Source organism: Diplotaxodon limnothrissa, linkage group LG23 (assembly GCF_057381915.1).
Source record: "Diplotaxodon limnothrissa isolate DT_005_m linkage group LG23, D_limnothrissa_male_GT1.1, whole genome shotgun sequence".
NCBI lineage: Eukaryota > Metazoa > Chordata > Actinopteri > Cichliformes > Cichlidae > Diplotaxodon > Diplotaxodon limnothrissa.
Window position 1 is genome coordinate 31375596 of NC_140617.1, and position 27832 is coordinate 31403427.

The 27832-nt window shown below is 41.1% G+C and overlaps 1 protein-coding gene across 1 annotated transcript; it reads left to right on the top strand.

Annotated features, from left to right (window-relative positions):
• The first annotated feature begins 1842 nt into the window (after positions 1-1842).
• LOC146608519 (B- and T-lymphocyte attenuator-like) lies at positions 1843-9325 on the top strand. The gene is given in 6 exon segments (XM_085348660.1): positions 1843-1927; positions 4845-5165; positions 8735-8776; positions 8854-8979; positions 9054-9091; positions 9203-9325. Coding segments are annotated over 6 exon segments (735 nt in total).
• The last annotated feature ends 18507 nt before the right edge of the window (positions 9326-27832 follow it).

Consider the following 27832-nt stretch of genomic DNA (forward strand, 5'->3'; position numbering starts at 1 on the left):
ATTCAATTATGATTTCGTTACATGTGCTTGTTTCATTTCTCAAAAGCATTCACACTAAATATGTTTTTTATCTTTGCCTTGTATCTGTAGGTTCAGGCGGTTAATTTTCTCTCTCAGTCACATCTGTCAGGAAACCAAGATCAAGCAGCAACTCAGGTAATATCAGATAATAGTGTGGTATCCTCCTTCCTCACTTCCATAAAAGCCTCGGTTTCACCGATCAATGAAAGAAAGCATTTCAGTATCTAACCCGACTTAACCGTCTAATTCTGTGTGGAGGAGGAGATCCCTATACTTGGCAGAGCGTTCCTCCAGGAACAACTTGAAGCTTTGGTGTTGCTTTGCCTTTGCTCGAATGGAGCTGATGACATTAACATTATTAACAACAGGCAGCATGACATGGTCAAATTCCATCATTTATGGGCATAGAGCCTGTTGGTAAGTGATGCAATGATAGTTTAGAAACTTAAGAAAGTCCGGGTCCAATTAAATCCTGAGTCACAGCAGGTGCTCCATCAGTTTTCACAGACACCAGGTTTTCAACAGGGATCTTTTTTTTCCTACAAAGTAGTCCTTCAGTGGTTGTAAATATCTGCTCCTCTACTTGTAGTTTTCAGTGGAAGTAAAAAAGTCACCAAACATCATCTGAATGAAAACAGCCAGCTGGGCTGTATCACTGGAGTCGACAGACTCAGCACACTGAATTTAAAATGATTTGCGCCTCTGCACGTCCAATTCCGGCAGTTTTAATGCATCTGCAGACAGTGCAGACATACTCCTTGCCAGTCACCTAATAACGTTTCAGCCATGCAGTCATAGTTTCCTTTACAATCCTGCCATCAGTGAAGGGCTTCTAGTGCTTCATTGAGTGATTTGCCACTTTCAACAAGGCCTCTGTCGCGGCATTGACCTTCTTCGTACTGCCCATCAAAACTGACTCATCAAGTTTGACAGCATTGCAACTGTTTGACACCTAATTGTCAAATAATCATTTGATAGAAAAACTATGAATTTGATTCCTCGTACATATAAGTTGGTTTGATGATTGACCAATCAAATTTGACTACACAAGTTTTGAAATGTATTTGAAAAGGAACAACATGTTGGAGGCTCCTGCTCTAAGAAGTATGCTGTCCAGATTTTCCAGAAAGTTCCTTTTATTTTAAGAATGTTTTTTTAAGTTAGCTAAAGGTACCATGCTATCTAGTGTCACAGGGATAAGCATTTTACTAATCAAGCTAGCCTAACTAAATGAGCTAGTCTGCCTAATCCTGTGAACTGAATATGGTCACACTCTGTTAAAAATACATAAATAAACAAACAAACAAACAACAAAACGGCACCTTTCAAAAAGTCAAGAATTCAAAACAACAGACCTCAAACCTGTGGGTGAGATCACAATGGCCAGTGTAGCTAGAGATGAAGATGTAAGGTGATTGTTGCCAACAAATGCAAAAGACTGAGACGTGAAAGAAGTATTTATATAGATGCACCACCTGCATGAAGGACTTTTAAAATGCATAAGTATAGAGTTAGCCAGAAATTAGCAAAAATAATAACACTCTGACAGAAAAAGACAGTCTCTTGATTTGTGTTTTTCTCTTGCAAATGGACTTTCTTACTAAAGGTTTTATCTCAGTGTGTTTTTCCTGTGTGCTGCTCCAATGTTGCCAGTGTTAGGTATATACTGGGTGCACCAGCCTCAAAAGCACAAACTTTAACACCAGTATGCATCTAAAGACCCCTGTAATCAGAAGCAGGAAGTGAAGTCAACCACATACAATGTACTGTCACATACAGAGCACAAACAGGTTTTAACCACGTAGACAGCTGGTTACTTAAATGTCTGCCATGAAACATTACTTGTGCAGGACCATCCTTTATTTGCTGATCTTCACAGTCCTCATCCTCACTCCGGATGCTCAGAGTAAGTGATTCTTATTCATTTTAAATAGCTCCATTTCAGTCTGAACACGTCTGCTTCTCTGTTCACGGCTGAGTTTAAAAATTTTACTGTTACAGATCGAAAATTGTGGAAATCAGCTGTAAAAGGTTTAAAATATCCTTTATCTTTTGCTATACACAAAAACCCAAAGCAGGCATCTAGTAGTTTTTATAGTAATTGAAAAGGACACGTTGAAAGGCTTGACCGCGCAGCCTTCAAACCTTCCGCCTTCAAAGAAAGCCTCAACATGAAGGACAAAACAAGACACTGTAAAATGGTCTTTGATGCTATGCTGGAGATTTTAGTTGAGTTCACACATGTGGACGATCTTTAGAGGTTTTCTGGATGTTTTAATATTCATCCATCCATCTATTCGCTTCTGCTTATCCCTTTTCAGGGTTGCGGGGGCTGGAACCCTGCCGACCTGGGGCGAGAGGCAGGGTGCACCCTGGACAGGTTGCCAGACTGCCGCAGGGCTAACACAGACACAGGCAACAATTTGCATTCACATTCACACCCGCTTTTGATAAAATACATTTTTAATTACTAAAACAATACCATCCACTTACTGTACCAATCTTGAATCAATATAAAATCTGAATATTTTTTCCTCAACTTTTCTGACATAACAGAAACTCATTAAACGTCACAATGCAGCTGTTTCACCTCATATTTAGCCTCTTTTTGTACATTTTGAGCGAATCATAAAAATACCCAGCCTTTAACGTTCAGAAATTTGAACATGAAACTTGTTTTAAAAGAAAGAATTGGTTCCAACTCAGACCCCAGAGCAGCAAAGTGTCAAACCACAGATGCGCCACAGATGACTTGCTTCCCTGAATTTACTGTGTGGTGGACACAAACCTGTGAAACATTTTCTGTGCACTAGTTAAGATTGGAGTGCATAGTCATTTCTAAACTATACAGCTAAAAACAAATTAAAGGAAAACTTTGAAAATGCAACAAATCTCAATGGGGAAAACTATGGACTGGGTAGTGTGTTAGGAATAACAAGGATGCCACATTTTGTACTGGAGATGAAAATTATCGACCTACAAAGGCTGAATTCAAAGTCAGACAAAAATTATGACTTCAGGCTAGTCCATTTTGGCAAACTGTTACTGTAGCAACTCAAAATAGTGCTTAGCGGTTTGTGTGACCCCCACCCCCCACATGTTTGAATGTATGCCAGACACCATCGGGGCATGCTCCTGAGGAAGGAATGGTGTCCTGGGGATCTGCACCCAGATCTGGACCAGGCCATCACTGAGTCCCTGGACAGTCTTAGGTGCAACCTGGTGGTGTAAGATGGACTGAAACATAATGTTACACAGGTGTTCTGTTGGATTTATGTCAGGTTGGTGTGGAGGCCAGTCAGTGGTGCAAATTCTTTCATCCTCTCATGTGCAAACTCTCGCCACATAAGGCCGGGTACTGTTGTTGACTAGGAGGAACCCAGGACCCACTGCACCAGTGTAGAATCTGATAGTGGGTGCAAGAATTTAACTCCCAGATTTAGTCATCGTTCCTTCCACCACTGACCCTCCACCAAACCATCTGTGAAAAACACAGGACATCAGTGGTGGACCTGCCTATACTGATATTCTCACAGGAAAAATCTCACAGCTCTTTTTTAAACTACTGTGAATCCTCAGGGTTTATCTTATTCTTCTCAACATAAAATTATTTGGTACAAAATGAAAAGCAAATGATTTCTTAAAGGTTTTCTAGAGGACAGTAATGATACGTGCTGTCACAGAAGTTTAAACTTCCAGTTTTTCTGTCATATGATAAACGGCTCCGTGACACCTGCTGGTGGATCTTGTAGTGAGAGTGTGAGCTCAGTTTTTAAGAGCAGTGACATTAAATTAATACACATGGCTTTAGGTTTCCCTTTGTGTTAGGATGGGTTCACTCACAGTTTGCTGAACTGCTGGAGTTCATGCAAATTACTTTTCCTGTCACAGTTCTGGGTCATTTTGACCCAACATTTTCTTTTTCTTATATTTTGGTGTTTTTTTCTGTACTAGGATTTATGTTCTGATTCTTTAGTTGTGCTGTGTTCACTATCATTATTCTAGATTTAGTTCAGTCTGCATCATTGTTACTTGTTTCTTGTTTTACATTGAAAGTCCATGACTTATGTCAGTGAATTCACTTTTACTTCTCTTTGTCTCGTTTGCCCTAATTCCTCCCAGCTGTGTCTCCCTCCTGTTTCCCATTCCCTGATTACTCCCCTGGGTATATAAGCCCTGTGTTTTCCTTTACTCTTTGTCATGTCATCAATGTTGCTACCCTCTAGCTGCTGTGTGATTGGCTCCTGTTTAGGTTCTCTGTTCCAATTCAGTCCGTAGAGTTTTGGATTTTGTTTTTGTTTTGGTGAGTTTAATTGATTGAGAGTTTTTTCCAGCAAAAAAGCTGGGTTTTGAATTTAAGTCCCGTCTCCAAGAGTCCTGCATTTTCGGTCCACCACTCCTGCTGCCTGCCTGCCACACAGCCTGTCATGACATCATCAAATAAATGTCACCCAGTGACACTTTTTATTCTAGATTTTTTTTTTTCCATTTTTGATGTCTGTCATACCTCATGTTTACTTCTCTTTTGATCTTATTGTTGCAAATTATACTTTTTCTTTCTTTTGTACAGTGAGTATTCATTATACTTTTAATATCTTTCTAGAAAGGTTATAGGAATGTGCACAATTTTTATTTCTGTTTATATATTTATTTGTTTTGTCCAATTAAACAGTCTTTATATAAATGTATTGTCTAAACACCTTTGATCAGTCTCTTGTGTAATATATTGTTTTATGTTCTTAATTAAATTAAAATTAACATCAAACGTTTCTTAATTTCTAATTGTTCTTCTTCATGTGTTTGGTATAATTTCTCTTCTGCAGGTGACTCTGACTGTTCTACAGAAATTAGAGTACGTCGCAACACAGTTTATAATGCATCAGCTGGACAACAACTTTGGATTAATTGCCCAGTATTTTTTTGCAATGATTCACCACCAACAGTCACCTGGTATAAAGTTGAGGAAGCTATTGTCCCCGTCAATGTCAGCGGTGACAGTCACATTATAACAGCATGGAAACATTTTAAAGGCTCAACAATGATCTTCTATTTGATCTTCCAAAACATTCTCAGACATGACTCTGGTCAGTATCAGTGTCAAGGTGGAGGGAGTATGGGTCATGCCATCACTGTCAATGTCTACGGTGAGTGTGGATTCTTCTCTAAGAAACCTTCACTCACACTGCACAGTGGTCTTTTTCAGTCTCATGATATTTTTTGTGCTGTTCGGACCTCAGACAGCGACTCTGTTTTGTTTTTACAAATCATGCTGAAATTACTGTTACACAGAATAATGTCAGAGGTAAGAAAGGTTTTACGTTAAGTGTGTGTTGTTGTAGCTGTATTAAATCCAAACTGACTGAAAACTGTTTTTCTTTCAGTCAGCACAACTTCTGCTCCTGACAACACAGAAGGCTTGTTGCTCTATGTGTACATATCACGTACAGCAACAAGCTATCCACTCACTTTCCGATTACATGAATGACTAATGAGCTCTTGAAATTTTTGTGGTTCATTTGGAAATGCAAAATGTAAAATTAATTGTTTTTGCGATTAAAAAAACATTAAATATTCTCCATATCTGTTAGGTTTAAAATATTATAACAAATTATTCTCATTCTGTGTTTCTTCTAAAGCAATGAAAAAAAAAAAAACAACAACAACTTTTGTTTTAATCTCATCAATGCCCAAAGTTTCAAGTGGTAGATATATACTGAGTGTATCAGCCTCCAAAACACAAACTCTAACACTATTAACAAAGACGCCTGTAATCAGAAACAGGAAGTGATGAAGTCAGCCAGATACCATGCACTGTCTCTACAGAGCACATACAGGCTTTACACATGTAGGCAGCTGGTTTACTACAGTGGGGCAAAAAAGTATTTAGTCAGCCACCGATTGTGCAAGTTCCCCCACTTAAAATGATGACAGAGGTCAGTAATTTGCACCAGAGGTACACTTCAACTGTGAGAGACAGAATGTGAAAAAAATATCCATGAATCCACATGGTAGGATTTGTAAAGAATTTATTCGTAAATTAGGGTGGAAAATAAGTATTTGGTCACCTCAAACAAGGAAAATCTCTGGCTCTCACAGACCTGTAACGTCTTCTGTAAGAAGCTTTTCTGTCCCCCACTCGTTACCTGTATGAATGGCACCTGTTTGAACTCATCATCTGTATAAAAGACACCTGTCCACAGCCTCAAACAGTCAGACTCCAAACTCCGCCATGACCAAGACCAAAGAGCTTTCGAAGGACACCAGGAAAAGTATTGTAGACCTGCACCAGACTGGGAAGAGTGAATCTACAATAGGCAAGCAGCTTGGTGTGAAAAAATCAACTGTGGGAGCAATCATCAGAAAATGGAAGACATACAAGACCACTGATAATCTCCCTCGATCTGGGGCTCCACGCAAGATCTCATCCCGTGGGGTCAAAATGATCATGAGAACGGTGAGCAAAGATCCCAGAACCACACGGGGGGACCTGGTGAATGACCTGCAGAGAGCTGGGACCAAAGTAACAAAGGTCACCATCAGTAACACACTACAATGGCAGGGAATCAAATCCCGCAGTGCCAGACGTGTTCTGCTGCTGAAGCCAGTGCATGTCCAGGCCCGACTGAAGTTTGCCAGAGAGCACATGGATGATACAGCAGAGGATTGGGAGAATGTCATGTGGTCAGATGAAACCAAAGTAGAACTTTTTGGTATAAACTCAACTCGTCGTGTTTGGAGGAAGAAGAATACTGAGTTGCATCCCAAGAACACCACACCTACTGTGAAGCATGGGGGTGGAAACATCATGCTATGGGGCTGTTTTTCTGCCAAGGGGACAGGACGACTGATCCGTGTTAAGGACAGAATGAATGGGGCCATGTATCGTGAGATTTTGAGCCAAAACCTCCTTCCATCAGTGAGAACTTTGAAGATGAAACGAGGCTGGGTCTTCCAACATGACAATGATCCAAAACACACCGCCCGGGCAACAAAGGAGTGGCTCCGTAAGAAGCATTTGAAAGTCCTGGAGTGGCCTAGCCAGTCTCCAGACCTCAACCCCATAGAAAATCTGTGGCGGGAGTTGAAAGTCCGTGTTGCTTGGCGACAGCCCCAAAACATCACTGCTCTCGAGAAGATCTGCATGGAGGAATGGGCCAAAATACCAGCTACTGTGTGTGCAAACCTGGTAAAGACCTATAGTAAACGTTTGACCTCTGTTATTGCCAACAAAGGTTATGTTACAAAGTATTGAGTTGTATTTTTGTTATTGACCAAATACTTATTTTCCACCCTGATTTACGAATAAATTCTTTACAAATCCTACCATGTGGATTCATGGATTTTTTTTTTTCACATTCTGTCTCTCACAGTTGAAGTGTACCTCTGGTGCAAATTACTGACCTCTGTCATCATTTTAGGTGGGGGAACTTGCACAATCGGTGGCTGACTAAATACTTTTTTGCCCCACTGTAAGTGTCTGCTATGAAACATTACTCATGCAGGACCATTCTCTATTTGCTGATCTTCACAATCCTCATCCTCACTCTGGATGCTCAGAGTAAGTGATCCTTATTGTCTTTAAATGTCTCCATTGCAGTCTGAACAGGCTGTTGTTTCTCTATTCATGGCTGAGTTTAATATTTTTACTGTTACCGAACATTTAAAAACTGGTACATAGTTTGAAGTTTCCACTTTTAACACAAAAATAGAGACTCGGGGTTGTCTTGGGTTGACATGGCATCTTCTTGCTATGTCATCTTAAATTGGTCATGTGATTGGTTTACAGTTTACAGACTACTTTATTCTTCCTCAGCCAGGCAGTAGCACTTGTACAATTGTTTCGCCCCTCTAGCTCCTGGTAAGACAAAGATAGCTTCACCCATCCGTGTGTTGAAAAAAATCCAGACTGCATTTTCTGCTAGTAATGATAATGGCCTTGTAACGATAGAAATAATAATTAGTTAGATTACTTGTTACTGAAAAAAGTAATGGTGTTAGTAATGCCAATACTTTTAACACCATTATTCCCATCACTGATTGTAGCACTGTGATGTTTGGTGGATATTACCCAATATGTGTGGCTGTAACTGCAGCCATCACACCACAGATGACTTACTTACGTGAATTTACTGCTTGGCGGACACCAGTGCAGCATGCACTACAAAGACCGAATTCAAAGTCAGACAAAAATTATGACTTCAGGCTAGTCCATTTTGGAAAACTGTTACTGTAGCAACTCAAAATAGTGCTCAGCAGTGTGTGTGACCCCCCACAATGGCAGAATAATCTCCACAGACTCTCATTTACATCTGTCACATGTGCTCAGGGTGAAACTGCTCTCACTGGTGAAAAACAGAGGGCGCCAGTGGTGGACCGAACTACATTGATATTCTCACAGCAAACATCTGACAGCTATTTTTTAAACTGCTTCTGGGTGAAAAGCAAAATCATCTCTTAAAGGTTTTCTTTTTACAGGAGAAAGTGTGAGCTCAGTATTTAAGAGCAGTGGAATATCTGACAGTAAAAGGGAGACATGAAATTAATACACGTGGCTTTAGGTTTCCCTTTGTGTTAGGACGGGTTCACTCACAGTTTGCTGAACTGCTGGAGTTCATGCAAATTACTTTTCCCCTGAACAGTGGACTTTTTCTGAATCTCATGATATTTTTCTGTTGTTCAGATCTCAGACAGCTTCCCTGTTTTGTTTTTACAGATCATGGTGAAATTACCACTATTACACAGAATAATCTCACAGGTAAGAAAGGTTTTATATAATTTGTGTTGTTGTAGCTTTATTAAATCCAAACTGACTGAAACCTGTTTTTCTTGCAGTCAGCACGACTTCTGTTCCTGACAATACAGAAACCTTGTTGCCGTACGTGTACTCTGCTGCTGGGATCACCACATTCGTCATCATAGTCATAATCATATCTGTCATATCAATGCGAGGCTGTAAAGGTGAGCTGTTCTCTCTCCTCTTCAAAATAAAACATCACCAGACGTACTGAACATGTAAACTGTCCATCCTGCAGGGAAGCCAAAGAAAGACCTCAATATTCTCTAAAGTAGCGTAATCCAACACAAAAAGTTGAAAATCAGGTAAGATATAAAATATTTCAAGCTTATCACATTTTTCCATCAATAATGTTCACCCACAAACATTTCTGAATGTTTAAAGCAGATGGAGATCCCCATGGTGGATCAATTCTTTTCAAAAGTCATCTTCAAGCACTTGGAAAGAGGAAGACCCTCTGCTCTGCGATCTCGGAGATGTAACAAGGACACCATCATCGTAACTCAATGAGCTGACATTATCAAGATATGATGAACAGGCATATTGACCAAGGAGGGCAATATGCCTGCTCGAGGAGGAGAGCAGCTATGTTGTGTTTGCTGCTCCCAACCACAAGCTGTACAATTAGCAGGTGATGCAAAGATTTACTTGAAGTGTAAAATACAACCTGTAAACCATAAGCAGTCATCTCCAGGGCTGAAAAATGATGTCCAAGTGCCAAAGCCTGCAATTCTTTAAATGTCCACTTGAGGCGGTCTCAAAGTTTACAGCAGAAATAAACATGGTTACAGGATGGTACAAGAAAATGGTTTTGGTCTCTGTGGCTAATTTCCCAGTTTATTTCATTAGCTTGTCAGAATCCTGGAGTTTTCGATCCAGCCTTTTCAGTTTTTCTACTTTCAATTTCTGTCATTTTTATTTTTTCTGTCTGACTTCTAGTCATATAATTAAACAATTTTTTTTAAAATCTCTATTAGTTATTTCTTGTTGATTTTGTTATATAGCCTAAGGCTTTTTTTCTTGAAGTTTCTGTCTTCTGTTCCTTATTTTAGTTTTTTTCGTCCCCATGTTTGTCCATATCTTGTTTATTCTCCATCATATTGTTAGATGTTCCTTTAATTACCTACTTCCTGTTTTATTTTGCTAGTCTTGCATGTGTTGTGTTCAGTTTTGCTTTTGACTTTGTTCAACTGTCTCATCCTCCCCATCTCCCCCCATCTGTCCACTTCCCCTAATTGCCCTTCTTTGCACATAAAGTTGCTCTCTCTCCTTGTCCTTTGTCAGTGTCTGTTCTATCCTACTATTGTTAGCCTTAGTATGTTTTCTAGTTTTTGGTTCATTGTCCATTTTTATTATTTTGTACTTGTTTTAAGTTTTGTACAACCTGCTTTCAGTCCACAATAAATGGCTTGCATTCAAATTCAAATTTGATTTGTCACATACACAGTCATACACAGTACGATATGCAGTGAAATGCTTAGACAACTGCTCGTGACCTAAAGAAAAAAAGAAAAGGCTATGAATAAGATAGGAAATAAATATGAAAATTAAAAAGGGTAAATTTAACTAGGAAGGAATAAAGTAAAATATGAAAATAAAAGTTAAAAATGAAATAACTGTACAACACAAATTAGAATGAAGGGTAAATTTAACTGGGAAAGAATAAGATAAAAAATATAAATTAAAGTTGACAATAAAATAACTGTACAACAAAATACACAATACACAGTATAGAAATATATAAGAATGTATGAAGGAATATAAATATATATATACACAATAACAGCAGCCGTTACATTAAGTGTGCATCTGATTCACTCCTCATATTAAACACCTTGAAACAGCTGGATAAGTTTCTTTTAAATCTTATTAAGGGTTAACATGTGTGCTGGTTTTAATGGTTAGCTTTTAGCTTTACCAACAGATACTCTAAGGCAGGGATCCCCAACCCCCCCGAGAGCTACTCATGCTTTCTAATATTTCATACCTAATTTCAACTCAAACAACCCAAAAAGCTTGTTTGTCCTGAATATTTACAAAATGATGTTGTCCACAACTTACATTTTGCATTAACACATCAAAAAAATATTTAGTTCACTTGCAAGTGTCAGGGCTGACTGAATGGACTCCTACGAAGACTTGGAATCAAAGCAGAAAACAGTCTTTATCTACACAAAGCACCATGTGAACTATATACAACGTGAGGGGACAGACAGGGCTCCAGGGATCCCCAGCAGATGGAGGGAAGAAACACACTCTCCACACTTGCTCTTTGATCCTCACTCCATTCACTCCACACGCTCCACTTCCTCGCTCAGTCGCTCCATTTCCGCACTCCGAATCTCCTCACGCAAACTGGCTTCACTCCAAAGACACAAGCGCAGTCATTCAGGAAACACAGGAGCAGGTCCAGGGAAATGAGAGAATTACCGCTAAGAACACCAGGGAACTCACTAAGCTGGGTTTCACTAACCAGGGGCGAATCTAAAGAAATTTTCTTAGGGTGGCATGAGAATGGCATGGAAATCAAATGGGGTGGCAAAATCAAAGCCTTTTTAAAAACACATATGCAGGTGTTACATATGGTTCAAATGACTATAATCCAGTAAATATACACGTTTCATATAAATATAGTCTATAACTTAATTATTTCTGTAGCCCACATAATTAAACACTTTAGTTAAATAACACATTTGAATGCTGATTTAATCTACTGTATAGCCTGTATAATAAATAAATATGTAGCCCAGTAACTATAAAATCCAGAAAGCTACAAACCACGGGGTGGTTCATTTACAAACACAAGTCTAATTTAAGTTGAACTGTTTTTTGTTAGAAAAAAATCTAATTGTTACATGCTTAAATTTACACTGTCGTGAACAAAAGGTTAAACCTAGTTTTTCATGATTTGTTGGGTTACCCCTCTGAGGTCCAAAATATAATTGGCCTTTTTTGACTACTTTTAACCTAGTGCTAGTAGCCCTGTTGCTAATGAGAGTCAGTAACGGTCCAGTGATGAGACCGTAGACTGCCAGGTAATGAGCCGCAGGTGTGTGATTACAGCCAGGTGCGTAGGCCAATGGCGGGAGCCTGAGATGAGCTCTGCCCAGGCAGTCAGGAGACAGAGGAATAGGGAGGAAGAGTGAGAGCAGGAACAAAATCAAAACAAAAAAACATGTAGCCTCACTGAGTCAGCTGGGTAGACACAGGGACACTGCACCAAGTGCATGTTGTATGTCTGTATACACTGCAAAGACATGTATCTCACACTAAATTAAAACAGTGCAGATACAAAGATATTACTTATTCATTCATATCCCTGTTTCACTTCTCAAGAGTTTTTTTTTTAATCTCTGCCTTGTAACTAGGGCTGCTCGATTATGGCAAAAATGATAATCACGATTATTTTCACTGAAATTGAGATCGCGATTATTTGACGATATTTATTTAACCCTTTAAGACCTACTATAGAACCAAGTCCGCCAGAGCTTATATTATTTTTTTTACATGTTGTAGTGCCGTTTGTGGGAGCATTTCAATTTGCTATGCAACTGTTATAGCCCATATTTTAATAATATGTATGCATTAAGTCCATAGTAACTACATTAATTGCAAAAAAGTGCAATAAACTACAAAAAAATTGAAAATCGTTTTTGTTTTTTACATGTATTTCTACTTGGAGAAATTTAAGAGGTTTATCCCTCAAAACTTTAAATACAAAAAAGTTGCAAAAAAAAGTTTACAACAACAGGAAATTTATTTTGAGTGTCTTCATAGTTTTATTTTGGAGATACACCAATTTTTATATACTGCAGGAAAAACGAAAAAACAATCCTATGATGCAAATTTGCAAAGAAAACAGCATGTGCATCAAAATAAACTATTTCCAGCAGTGCAATTTGAGTTCTAAGCATCCCAGCAACTATTCAGAAAGGTCAAACATGACCAGTATAGGCTTTTAAGGCCTACAAGTAAAAAACTACAATTTCCGCGAAAATGACGTCACTTCCGGTTTCGGCCAGGAAATGGCGGACATGCGACAGTTCCCGCTGACGTCTGTTTCACTGTGGGAAGTGTTACGAACAGCTGATAGGAACGGCAAAGCGTGTTTCTGGAATATTGTGTTTTTGTTCCTGCAAGAGCTTTTTATGCAGTTTTTGCAAAGCTTTATGTGGAAGGAAACTGTGACCGAGGACAAGCTGATGGCATCAGATGTAAGTACAACTCCTCCGGTTTCATATGCAAAACAAATTATTGCGCTAGCTTACACAGTTCCGGTTCTACAGGGATTTAAAAATAGTTACACAACACGGAGCGTGCTGCTCTGACCGGCTTTAAAGGGTTAACAATGACTTTAAAAAATAATATAAAATAGTGTGCAACACCACTGAAGTTTTTTTTTACCTCTCTTTTCAACCAGCGGCAGTCACTCTCCTCTCCAAATAACTTCTGTTTAGCTTTCCGGGCTTCCCTCGGGTCCTCTTAATCAGCGGTCTCCAACCTTTTTTGCGCCCGACAATATTTTCACGGACCGGCCTTTAAGGTGTCGCGGATAAATGAGGGAGGGGCTAATAATCGGCTCAGTCATTTTTAATGATCGTTGAAAGCCCAGATCGTAATCGTGATTAAAATTCGATTAATTGAGCAGCCCTACTTGTAACTGTAGGTTACAACTGTCAGGGAAGCAAGATCAAGAAGCAACCCTTCATCAGATTATAGTGTGGTATCCTCCTCCCTCATTTTCCAGATGAACGAAAGAAAGCACTTTGGTATCTTACCTCGACTTAACCATCTGACTTCAGTATAGAGGAGGACATCCCCATACTCGGCAGAGCGTTCCTCCAGTAACAACCTGAAGCTTCGGTGTTGCTTTGCCTTTGCCCGAATGGAGCTGATGACATTAACATTATTAACAACAGGCAGCACGACATGGTCAAATTCCATAACTTTTGGGCATACCCATATGGAAAAGAAATAGTAAAAACTTATATGTGATTACTCATTAAAGTGGCCACTTTCATGAGTAAATCATATAAGGCTTACATGATTTACTCATGAAAGTAAAGTACTTTCATGAGTAAATCACTCATGAAAGTACTTTACTTTCATATATTGTTTTAGTAAGTATCCAAAACATACAAGTTTCATTATATAATTTTTCAAGGGATTTTATATCTGTTTTCATACTTATATGCTTTTCATACAAGTTTCACCCAAGACAGATACAAACTTTATAAGATTTATATATATCTTTTCCATATGGGTATAGCCTGTTGGTAAGTGATGCAATGACAGTTTAGAAACTAAACTCCTGAGTAACAACCTGCCACAGCAGTTGTCACAGACACAAGCTTTTCAACAGGCATTTTTTCTTTGTTTTGCAAAGTAGTCTTTCAGTAATTGTAAATATCTGCTGCTCTGCCTGTAGTTTTCAGTTGAAGTAAAAAAGTCACCAAACACCATCTGATTGACAACAGCCAGCTGACTCCGCACACTGAATTAAAAATGATTTGCACCTATGCATGTCCAATTCCAGCTGTTATAATGCATCTGCAGACATTGCAGACATTCTCCTTGCCACAATATTTGCACCAAGTACACTGGCAATAGCAGACAAAATTTCTTTAGTACTTTTACGGTCACTGGATAACGGCTACGTCTAATGCGTTTTCCTTTGAAAACGCTTTGTTTTCTCTCTTCGGTTTGGCCTCCCGTCCACACTGCGATGGCGTTTTCCCCAAGGAAAAACACAGCGTTTTGAAAATGCTTTCAAAAACACATAGATTTCAAAACGGAGCTGTCCCGTCGCAGTGTGGACAATCAAAAAGGCAGACTTTCTAAAATGTTGACACATTTTAGTCATGTGATGCAGTCATGTGACCAATTAAACAAAGAGGGCATTGTACAGCAGTTGTTTTGATTGCTCTCAATTCTGACAGCCCTACAAAAAGATTAATATCAGTTTGTACATGCTCCAGATAGCTTTTCTTCAAATTCTTTAATTCTCACTCGCTTTTGCTCATGTGTAGGACTTGAACGTAAGCGTTTTGGGCCCTTTCAATGTGGACGCACAACTCTGTGAAAACGACTGAATGTGGACGCGGAGCATTTTCAGATGAAAACGCCGTTTTCAAATCTATCCAGGCTAGTGTGGACATAGCTAACATTTCATAGCCTATGTTCATTTAGTCATGAGCTGCTGTAACATGAAACAAGTGGCTGAATTGGCACCTCAACATACACTCAAGTTCTTTAAAAACTTGCTAATGAACTACTAATTTTATTCAGGTGTGTGGCAGCAGGGACCCATGGAAAAGTTTCAGGACACCGGCCCCCGAGGACCTGACTTTGACACCTGTGCTCTACGCCCTAGTTCAGTTGACAGATGTATTTACATAGATGCGCCACCTGCATGAAGGACTTCTAAAATGCATTAATAAATAGGTTTTGCAGGAGGTTAAAAAATATTATCCACGCTAATAGAAGACATTCTGTTGAATTGTTGATTTGCTAAAATGCTTGTGTTTTTTCTTTTGCAAATTGTTGTTATTTCCAAAATTTTGTATCGGCCTTATTCCTGTGTGCTGCAGAGCTCCAGTGTTGCTACAAAATGATGTTAAACAGCTGCACAATTGTTCTGTTGGCATGTTAGTTCATTACCAAGAATGTGGGTGCTGTTATTTTCAGCCAATGCTATGCACACAATCATCCTGCCATTAATGCTCACTGGTTTATCAAATGTTTATTAACCTGCTACTAAAATTAGTCTCAGTGGTGTCAGTGCACATCCATGACATCCGTACTGTTGTGAAACCACACCTCTGATAACAGTTATCGTTTAATGTCTTACACACTGTCTGTACCATATCAGCTATCCACTCACTTTCCAACTACATTAATGTAGTTGCAAAGGTCAAGGCCAGAGATCACCTGGCCTGGAAATGCATTGTTGACCAAGATGGAAACCCTACGGTACACACAGCAATGTATTGGCTTTGTGGACAACCTCTCCTGTCAACCGCCGGCTAGGGACAAAAGAAAGAAGAAAGAACTACATTGTTGTGTTAGGATGCCTGGATCGTTGACCCAGGGTTTTTGAGTTTATGATATTATTTATATTTTCTAGTTTTTGGTTTATTTGAGTTCTGTCTTATGGTTTATGTCTCTGTCTTCTTTAGTTGCTCTGTCTCCCCTATCACCTGCATCCCCTTGTCTAGTTCGCGTCTATGCGTATCCTTAGTTCCTATATCCCCGTGTCCAGTCAGTGTTTGTGTCTGCCCTGGTCCCACGTCTCTGTTCCCTCTGTAGTGCCTACATGTGAGGCTGTGTCTTTGTTCAGTCTGTGTTATGTGTTTCCTGTTTTACTTTGAAGGTCTCTGTCTTATCTCAGTGTGTTCAGTTTACGCTTCCTTTTGTCTCGTCAGTTCTGATTTGCCCCAGCTGTGTTTCCCTCCTGTTATTCATTCCCTGATTGCTCCCTCTGTGTATTTAAGCCCTGTGTTTCTCTGTGTCCGTGTCGCGATCTACCGTTTACCAAGCTGTGTGTTTTGTCATTTTTCTAGTTTAAGTTTGTTTTGAGTTTTTCAGTCATGTTATATTTTGAGTCTTTAATTAAAGCCTTTTTGAGTTCACGTCTGTCTCCAGAGTCTGCACCTTGGGTCCTATTCCTGCCTGCACACAGCCATACCTAACAGAAGATTGCGACCATACTATGGACCCAGCAGACTTTGACCTCCAGGAGCGACGCCGAGCAGCCTTTGCCCAGCTGGAGGAGGAACTCCGCTGGAAGCCATGGCTCACCCCTGACGTCGGGTGCATTTTCCATGGCACTCGGCTGGCTCTCGGCGGTCCCCGGAGCTGCCAGAAGTCTCCACTTGTTGCTCCGCTAGCACGCAAGATGCGGCCGTTTCAGTTGGGAGTCCTCCGGGTGGCTTCAGGCACTCACGCTCCGGCCTCAGCGTCACCATTCTGTGCACCGGAGGCTCAGTTGCTCACGCCACCAGCTACCTCTGCCCGAAGGAAACGGCGCTCACGTCGCCGTCATATGGACACGTTTGAGCAACCTCCGGTGGTGAGTCAAACGGACTATACTTTCCAAACTCCACATGAGCCAGTTTTCAGTGAGCCTGCTCCTTTGCCTTCCGGTGCTCCTTCGCCCAGGGCAACTGCGGTCCAGCCATCTCCTGCACCTGTATCAGTTCCTCAGGTGAGGGGGGCTAGGGCCCAGTTTGTGCCTGCTCCAGTTTCCAGGCCAGCTGAGGCTCCGCTAGTCTCTGCGCCCATGTCTATTCCGCGGGTGGGAGCGGCTACTGCCCAGCAGGTCACTGCACCGGTTTTTGTCCTCGCTGGAGGCTCGGGTGAGCCCGTCCAGCAGTTTTCCGTAGGCTCTGAAGCCATTGCTCAGCTTAGTGCTCATCCACCACCTCACCTGCCATTACTACCATCTTTACAACAGTCGATACATATTAGACTTCTCTCCATAGCTCAGACATTAGCTCACCTATCAGCTCAGTCACCTGCTCAGTTTCTGCCTCAGTTGTTTGCTCAGCCTCCTGTCTCCGCTGGAGGGTCCGAGGAATCGCTTCAGCCACCTGTCTCCGCTGGAGGGTCCGAGGAATCGCTTCAGCCGTCTCTTCCTGCTGGAGGATCCGAGGGGCCAGTTCAGCCTCCTGTTTCCGCTGGAGGGTCCGAGGAATCGCTTCAGCCGTCTCTTCCTGCTGGAGGATCCGAGGGGCCAGTTCAGCCTCCTGTTTCCGCTGGAGGGTCCGAGGAATTGCTTCAGCCGTCTCTTCCTGCTGGAGGATCCGAGGGGCCCGTTCAGCCTCCTGTCTCCGCTGGAGGGTCCGAGGGGCCCGTTCAGCCACCTGTCTCCGCTGGAGGGTCCGAGGGGCCCGTTCAGCCACCTGTCTCCGCTGGAGGGTCCGAGGGGCCCGTTCAGCCACCTGTCTCCGCTGGAGGGTCCGAGGAATCGCTTCAGCCACCTGTCTCCGCTGGAGGGTCCGAGGAATCGCTTCAGCCGTCTCTTCCTGCTGGAGGGTCCGAGGGGCCCGTTCAGCCACCTGTCTCCGCTGGAGGGTCCGAGGGGCCCGTTCAGCCTCCTGTCTCTGCTGGAGGGTCCGAGGGGCCCGTTCAGCCACCTGTCTCCGCTGGAGGGTCCGAGGAATTGCTTCAGCCACCTGTCTCCGCTGGAGGGTCCGAGGGGCCCGTTCAGCCTCCTGTCTCCGCTGGAGGGGCCCGTTCAGCCACCTGTCTCCGCTGGAGGGTCCGAGGGGCCCGTTCAGCCACCTGTCTCCGCTGGAGGGTCCGAGGGGCCCGTTCAGCCTCCTGTCTCCGCTGGAGGGTCCGAGGGGCCCGTTCAGCCTCCTGTCTCCGCTGGAGGGTCCGAGGGGCCCGTTCAGCCTCTTGCCTCGTCAGCTGGGGGTCCGGGAGGACCCAGCCAGCACGTCCCAGTGCCTGCTGATGGTTCTGGTGAGGCCGTTCAGCCACCACCGGCTCCACCGCCTGGTCCGGCCTCCGAGTCTGCTGCTCCGCCTGGTCCGGCCTCCGGGTCTGCAGCTCCGCCTGGTCCGGCCTCCGGGTCTGCGCGTCCTGCTCGTCCTGTCCGGCCTGCTCGTCCTGCACGTCCTGTCCGGCCGATGACTGGACGTCATTGCCGTTATGGACGGCCCCCTGTACTGCTCCGCCACCAGTGCCTCCCGCCCGGCCGGCCTCCTGACCTGCTCGGTCGCCGTCGGTGCCTTCCGCCCGGCCGGCCTCCTGACCTGCTCGGTCGCCGTCAGTGCCTTCCGCCTGGCCGGCCTCCTGAACTGTTTTCTGGGCTCTTGGGCCGTCAGCCTCCGGGCCACCCCCCTGAACTGCCCGGGTTTGGACTATTGTGCTGTCAGCCTCCGGGCCGGCCCCCTGAACTTTTTGTGAACAGTTTTTCCTGGCTGCCTGCGCCTGTCATGAGCCTGTTTTTTGTTCTGTTGCTTTCCGGGCTCCAGTGTTTGCACTTTTTTTTGTTTCTGGCTCAATGTGTTTCATTTGTTTCGTTTGTTTTTCTAGTTTAAGTTTGTTTTTGAGTTTTTCAGTCATGTTATATTTTGAGTCTTTAATTAAAGCCTTTTTGAGTTCACGTCTGTCTCCAGAGTCTGCACCTTGGGTCCTATTCCTGCCTGCACACAGCCATACCTAACATGTTGACTGATGAGCTCCTGTAGTTTTAGTGATTCATTTGGAAGTTTAGGATGTAATATTAGTCATTTTGTGCAATTAAATAATACTGATTTTTCTAGATCATGATAATGAATTATTCTCATACTGTGTTTGTGTAAAGCACTAAAGTAAAAAAAAAAAAAACCTGAAAAATACACCAAGGTGTGTTGGTGCTGTGGTAGGTACATACTGGGTGTAACACTATTACGCATCCGAAGACCCCTGTAATCAGAAACAGGAAGTGAAGTCAACCATATATCATGCACTGTCACATACAGAGCACATACAGGTTTTACACAAGTACACAGCTGGTTCCTTAAATGTCTGCCATGAAACATTACTTGTGCTGGACCATCCTCTATTTGCTGATCTTCCCAGTCCTCATTATCACTCCGGATGCTCAGAGTAAGTGATTCTTACTAACTTTAAATGGCTCTATTTCAGTCTGAACCCTACTGGGTTTAATATTTGCACTGTTACAGGTGCAAAATGCAGAAAACAGCTACAAAATTGTAAATATCCTTTACTGTTTACCTTAAATGTTAATTCAGTGCACGCGTCTAGTATTTTTTTTATAGTATTCTTAAGGTGCACCAAAAGGCTTGACCGTGCAGCGCTCACACCCTCTGTCTACCAAAAGCCTCAACACGAAGGACAAAACGCTGTGAAATGGTCTTTGATGCTATGATGTAGATTTTAGCTCAACATGTGAATGATTTTTAGACTTTTTCCAGATATGTTAATAGTAGCAACAACAATACCACAATACTGTGCCAATCTTGAATCAATATAAATCTGAATTAAAAAAAAAAACTTTTTTGAAAATGATGATTCTTTTAACAAATCTGTACTGAAGGACTGGACTCATTAAAGGAAACTTATATTTAACCACTTTGTGAACATTTAGTTCCAAATCCTAAAAACAGTCAGACTCTAATATTCCAAAGTTTAAAAGGCTTAAATCTGTTTGTTTCTTTTTTTTTTTTTTTTAAAGAATTTGTTTCAGTCAATTCAGAGCAGCAACGTGCTCAAACCACAAATACACCACAGACTGACTTTCTAACCTGATTGTACTGTTTAGTGACACAGGTGCAGCATGGAAACCTATAAAGCTTTTTCTGTGATCTAATTCAGATAGATTTAGAAAAACTTAATTTAGGTAAATATATGCTCAGTCTTTCCTAATCTATATTTTGTTGTTCTTGTTTCTGCAGGTGATGACTCTGACTGTTCTACAGAAATTAGAGTACGTCACAACACAGTTCATAATGCCTCACTTGGACATCAACTTAGGATTAATTGCACAGTTATTTTTTGCAGTGATTCACTACCAACAGTAACCTGGTATAAACTTGAGAAAACAGATGTCCCCGTCAATGTCAGCAGTGACAATCACATTAAAACAGAGTGGAAACCTTTAAACAAGTCAGCAAGGATCTTCTATTTGATCTTCCAAAACATTCTCAGAAGTGACTCTGGTCAGTATCAGTGTCATGGTGGAGGGAGTATGAGTCATGCAATCACTGTCAATGTCCACGGTGAGTGATCCTTTATACATATCAAGACTAAATGATGACTACATGATTTTATTTTTTCCTGCTACAGAATAATTCATCCAACATCCCTCATTAATTCTCAGATAATCTGATTTATGATATGATTTCTGAAAAACAAACAGCTCAAATCTTTTTCAGATAATGTGAAGCTCACCACAGCTTTGTGGACAACTTTGGCACCAGGGCCCTATTTCAGGAAGCCGGTTTAGAAAACTCAGAGTGAAAAACGATACTCAGGGTTGAGTAACCCCGAACTGTCCAACTCGGAATATTCGGTTTCAGAAAGGCTGATAACAATTAGTTCAATCAACGCGGAGTTGCTTTAACCCCAAATTAAGCGCACGCACGAGGATACATAAAGCCCTGATTAGTGGAGCACAGATTAAGCGAGTCACCATGGAGACGGAGGGAAAGAAGGCGCGGTCAATGTATTTTACAGCGCTTGAGGCCGAAATTCTGATGGCAGTATATAGAAAAAAAGTAACACAGCCTCAGCTGCAAAAGAAAGGGAGCATGCATGGCAAAACATAGCCGACAGAGTCAATGCGTGAGTGTTAATTTAAACATTGATCTAGGGATTTCCACCCATTTAACACGTTATTTTATTATATTTTATTTTTTATTTCATACATTTTATTTTGTGATGTGATGTGAGCGCAGGTGCAACCCAACAGGCCCCAAACGTTCCTGGCAGCAAGTAAAAATTAAATATAAAAATATAGTCCAAACAGGTATGGTGTAATTGTATTATGAGCCATAGTGCTTGGTCTGTTTGTCCGATGTAAATCAATTGCAGTTAGAGGCTACATTAATTTCCCCTCTGTAAGCACTTATTGAAATTATCTGAGCATTACAAGTACATATTTGCTTACTCTGTATGCTCAAATGTGACCCATTATGGCCACTAGAAAAAAAGCGGAGGCCCGAAAAACAGGTGGGGGTCCTCCACCACCACCACTCACAGAGCCTGGCCACTTGGCTTCCACATTTGTGATAATGTTGGCAGCATCACATATGATCTTCACAGTGCAGAGAACATAAATTAGCATCCATTACTAATAATGAAATAATTTGTTAGTTTGAAATGCTACAGGGAACTATGTACCTGTACATTAATGCTGTGGAAAGACTTCCTGTTTACATAGTCTCCTTCATTTACTGAAGGAGCAATGATTGGAATGTGAGTGCCATCTATACAGCCAATCACGCCTGGGAACCGTGAAAATAAATGTAAAATTTAAGTAGTAGTTCAAGTATCACCACATCATGAATTAAGTTTTGTTCATCCTGCTACCTGCAATTTTGTGGAATCCCTCTTTGATAAATCTTGTGGGTCTATGACCGGGGAACACCACAAACGAGTACAGGAGACGTTTCAGTGCAACTGTAACATTCCTGACTGCCCGACAGACGGTAGCCTTGGAAACGTGCTCAGTGTCACCAATATTATACAGAAAGCTCCCGTTTGCAAAAAAACGAAGTGCAATACAAATAATATGTACAGAACTGAGAGGATGTCCACGATGTGTCACATGAGCAATATTAGGCCTGAGGATGTTATTCAAATAAATTGTAGATTGTGCTGAAAAACGGTAACGTTCACACAGGAAATCATCAGGAAATGATAAAATGTCCAAACGCGCTCTGATCACTCTCTCCCGGCGGAGAGCTCTGCGGAGAATTTGGGCTTCAACATCTACTGGCTCTTCAAGGAAGGGACACGCCATGTCTGACACTTCCTACAGTCAGGTTTCCGACAAAGAGGCGGAGAACGTCAGGGTTAGTTGAAGTAAACCTGCTAGGGGGCAGGTTAGCTTCACGGAGTGTGTCGTCATAACTCACTCAGAATTAATCTAAACTCGCTTTGTGAAACCGAAAACCCAGAGTTTTCGTTAACTCAAGGTATACTTACTCAGAGTTTGCACTAAACCGGCTTCCTGAAATAGGGCCCAGGTAAGAGACTTCCGTTTACCGTTTTGTTTGCCTTGTTTTGCGAACATTATGTTTCCCACACTAATTTTTATATCACTGCTTCTTTGATGCTACATCAATCGTCCTCTGATTTCTTGCAGTGAATACAACTTCTGCTGACACTTTCTGGCCAGTCATATACCGTGTTGTTGGGAGTGTGGTATTTGTCACCGTAGTAATATTAATATGTGTTACATCGAAGCAAGTTTGCAAAGGTGAGATGTTTGGGTTTGTACATAGAGGAACTGGTTGTGTTGCTGAAAGGATAAAGTTTAAACCGAAAAATAGTAAAAAAAAACCAAAACAAAAACCCCCCCAATTAATTAATTAATTAATTAATTAAAATTGCACATAAAGTTAATACTTATGTCATGCTATGCACATTCACTATCATGATCCTGAGAAGATGAACTGACTTCCTTTCATCTGTGTTATCCAGGAAAACCGAGGAAGACAACAAAACCAAGTCAGGAGCTCTACACTCATATCTATGACAACGATGTATGATGACGATCCTCATGTCTGAAATGCTCTAAAATCAGTCTGTAAAGCTCAATTTATTATAATCAGCATATTTTACTGATGTGTGAGCTAAGCCTTGCTACAATTTCTTATTTAAATCTACTGGCGTCTCACTGGTGTGTGTTACCGTGTACCCAGTTTAGCATTTTTTGAATTCCTGTAAATCAAATCAAACTGTAGAAGTGAAATTTCCTACTTGAGAAACCACTATTGTTTAGTCTGCAAAGACTGCGGGTGCATGTGTGTGTGTGCGTAAGTGTGCATGTGTGTACGTGCGTGTGTGTGGTGTATGACACATTGGAAAGGTAATAGTTTTGCTTCCTGTACAGGTAACAGTTTTGCACACATCCTGTGCAAACAGGACCTTTGACTGTATTTATGATTGAATTAGTGTGTTTGCATCGCTGCTCTCTGTCGTTGATGATTAAAGAAGCTTTTCTTCTTTGTTATTTGAGTGTCTTTGCATTTGGGAGCAGGAAGTAGAATTGAACCACACACCACATGAGCATATGTGAAGACAACGGCTCCAATGGTTTTACAGAAAAAGAAAAGGAAGATGTAACTCATAAAGTTAGCCTTCCACTCATTATCCCACAGCTGTTATTGCACTAAGAAAACTAAATTTTACTTCAAAAGTTACTTGTTAAATAACAACATAACAAAATACTTTGATGTGTCTAAAATAAACCACACTACAACACGTTGCACAATGGCTGCAATGCATTAGCTCATAGTTTGGAAAGTTTCCATTATAACCAGATGGTGATATTGTCGCAGCATCGCTCTATTGTGACAAACTAACCAAACCGCAATGAGACACTTGTGCAACATTGCAGCAATGTAATAAAACAGTAATACGATGTATTTTACAGATTGCACCCATAATTTTCTATCACAGTTGGGGTAATGGTGTAATAATAACTGTGAAACATTTTAAAAAGTTGATGAAATATATTTAGAACATTCTTTTGTAACAATACAGCAATGCTCAGGTCCAGTGTTTTTGAGCATAGAATATCAAGCATCAGAATAAGGAATGTTACTACCATGTTGCACCAACCCAGTGGTTCCCAAACTTTTTTTGCTAGGCCCCCCTTTGTTTTACAAGAAAAATGTTCGCCCCCCCCCCCGCACGGGCACAAACACATCCTCCAACCACACACACCCCTATTTTGCTCCATTGCAGTTTATTTCACACCTCAAACATTTAGTAAACAATTAAGCAAATACAAGTAATCTGCAATAAATTACAGGTAGTAATAAAATGAAATACTAACTCTTTTACGCTACGTCCGCACCTACACGGGTATTTTTGAAAACGCAGCTGTTTCATCCACATGTAAACAGCGTTTTGAATCAACGAAAATTGACATTTTTTAAAAACTGTTTACATGAGATGAATTGCAGAATGGCAGATAGAGACAAAATACTGTTAATCTGACTATCTTCAAGTTTTACACGCTTACATACACACACGCAGTTACTGTCCCTCCATTTAGAAAGACAGAGGTGTCACGGTGTAATTATTTTACGTGTAGTTATTTTTTCCCCGTGTAATAATATTCAACATTGCTGTCAATACATTTTTCCAAGAATGCCTCTCTGTGCAAAATGGGTTTAAAAACATAAACAGCTGTAGGATACTGTTTGTCCATGATTTGAACCGGGGGACAAATTTGCATCCCACTGTAACTTTACTGTATAAAGAGCTAACATCTCCAAAATGTCAGGAGTAGTTAGTCATTATGAGAAGTGTTTGTGAACTAAAAATCAAGAATGTGGGATACTGTTTGCCCGTGATTTGAAGAGCCCAGCGCGTGCTCCCGATGCAGGGAAAACCAATTATGCAGGGGAGACCTACCTTGGCACTTGTGCAGGTGAAATCAAAGGGAAGATATGCTTCTTCCCTAGGTCTGCACTAGTGATGGGATTTCCAGCTCTTTTTAGAGATCCGGCTCGGCTCACTAAAAAGAGCCGGTTCTTTCGGCTCCGAACCGGATCTTCAGGCTGTTTTGTTGCTTTAATTAATTTATCATTAACAATAATATAAAATTATGCAGAAAAGGAATTACTAATGTAAAAAAAGTGGTTTTATTTATATGTTTATATATGGCCCCTAGAGACAAAGCACGTACAAACTCTAAAGCATATACAAACTCCAAAACACATTTCTAGCGTTAGCTGAACTTCCAAAACAGAGCTACCCAGATCACTTAAATTACACAATTGAAAGCATGTGTGTATTGTTTGTGTATTTATAGACAAGCACTCATATTTATTCAAATAATTTTTAAAAAAAGTTCATTTACCCGTTACTACCACACACCAAATCCGGTTGTTGATACTTCCTGGCTTGTGTAGCCACTAGGTAACAAAAGCTCAACACTGCGCCCTAGCATCCTGGAGCACTTCTGTTGTCTTTTGTACGTGCTTCTGAGTTTTTACGTGTTTTGGAGTTTGTACGTGTTTTGGAGTTTGTACGTGCTTTGTCTCTAAGGGCCACCATAAATATAATTTATTTATTCACTCCACATAAAATGTAATAAATAAATCTTATAATACAAAAAACAACTATTTACATTTTAAACTTTTAACTATTTAAATTTTCAGCTTTTTCCTTTTAAACAAATAATGTGAAACAACACAAAACACTGCAAACCACAACACAATTAAATATAAATTTAAATATTAAAACAAAAAGAAGATGCACATTCTCTGTCATATGGGCCTGCATGATTTCTGAATCCTTTATCATTTGCAACTGAAAATAGTGGATGATTACTATACTTTTCTAATGTGACGTTGTTGTCCCTCGCTCTCTTTCTCTCTGGCTCTGTTCCTGTGCTACTGCGAGTGTAACTAACGCCCCTTCCCCCCTCTGGCCTGCGCAAAGTACAGGCCGCGTGTGTGGAGTTTAGCGGAAAAAAGGGCGAGAGAGAGGGTGAGAGAAAGAAAAAAAAACCTCACAGCCGGCTGGCGTTGTTCACTTCAAAGAGTCGGCTCTAAGAGCCATTTCGTTCGCAAACGACCCATCACTAGTCTGCACAAACCAAACTTTGTAGGAAACAAAAATTGTTACTAGTATAATTTGCAGGCTAATAGTAAAGCCATTATCACAGAATGCTATGTGCGATAGTTAGTGCAGCTTATGAAAGATGGCTATTTTAAAAAGCAGAAACCTTGGCTAAATGTTTGGGCCTAGTTTCAGATACTACACTCAACAAAAATATAAACGCAACACCTTTGTTACTGCTCCCATTCCCCATGGGATGGACGTAGAGACCTAAAATTCATTCCAGATACACAATATAACCATCCCTCCCAAACAGTGGTCACAAATCAGTCCAAATGTGTGGTAGTGGGCACATCTGCTATATTGAGATAATCCATCCCACCTCACAGGTGTGCCACATCAGGATGCTGATCTGACATCATGAGTAGTGCACAGGTGTACCTCAGACTGCCCACAACAAAAGGCCACCCTGGAATGTGCAGTTTTTTGTGCTATTGGGGGTCTGGGGACCCAGAACCGGTCAGTATCTGGTGTGAACACCATTTGCCTCATGCAGTGCAACACATCGTCGCTATACTCCAGAGAAAACCCACACAGGCACACTGAGCACACTTAAACTCTACATTGAAATGCCCCAGTTGACCAGATAGCATCCTTTCTGTGGGACAGCAGTGCCAACCACCGCACCACAGAGCAGCCTTTTCAAGCCATTATTAGTTTGACTTACATGTTTTTGTTTCCGATGCATGCTACATGCTGGTTCTTGCTAATTAACCTGAAATATACTCTCAAGTTATAATCCTAAATTGAGAATCATAAACAGTTTGGACTTTGGAAGGTGGGGATTGAGAGCATGTGATTTTTATGTCATATTTTTCACTTTCCGTTGTCTGGATTACTCACAGCATGTGCAGAATCACATGCTTGGCGCAGTCAATGAAACCTCGCCCCCCTATTTTTTAACTTTGGCTCATCCAAAGATGTGACGTACTTTCTTACACCTTGAATGCAGGAAGTGACACCTTTCACTTCAGACTGAAACCAGCTACAGACGCTTATAAAAAAATGAACCAAGAAATTCTCTTGAGTCTCCCATATTTACGTTACCTTGAGTCTGGAACAGGAACCATTTCTAAACTGACGTTCACAGACAATAAAAAAGGGCAATTTCTCACCAGTTAAATGGTGTTAGAATTTAAATCATGCACAGTACAGAAGAGTACAGAGAATTAGCATTGAAAAAGAAGAACAAAGTTTTTCAGTCATGCAGAATCCACGATGCAAACGCAATCTCACGGATATTAAGAAAATGTTGTTCTTAGTCACATGCTTTGACACTGATGATACCCAGCCTGCAGCAACATTACATTCATGCTTGTAAATGACACATGTATATAAATAACACTAAAAGGAAAGCGCTTGAGTTTAGGCTTTGAAATTCTAATTTCTGGCCTTAACCACAGTGCTTATCTGATAAAGATTATATAATCGACACCAACATTGGCAAAAAAAGCAGTTTGCAGCTGTTTTAAAGCTACAAAAAGTGTAAGATTTATTTTTAAATGTGGACAAAATGGCCTCTAATAACTACTTTATAGTGAGCAGAGGGTACTGCAGAGGTAGACTGGGTCAGACTGACAGTGGAGGCCTTCATGGAGTATGTGGCACCTGTAGGACGTTGTGGTTTCATAGGTACTAAAAGTTGACGTGCCTTGCTGCAAAATCTGGCACAGACACACAAGCACATACTCACAAACATCC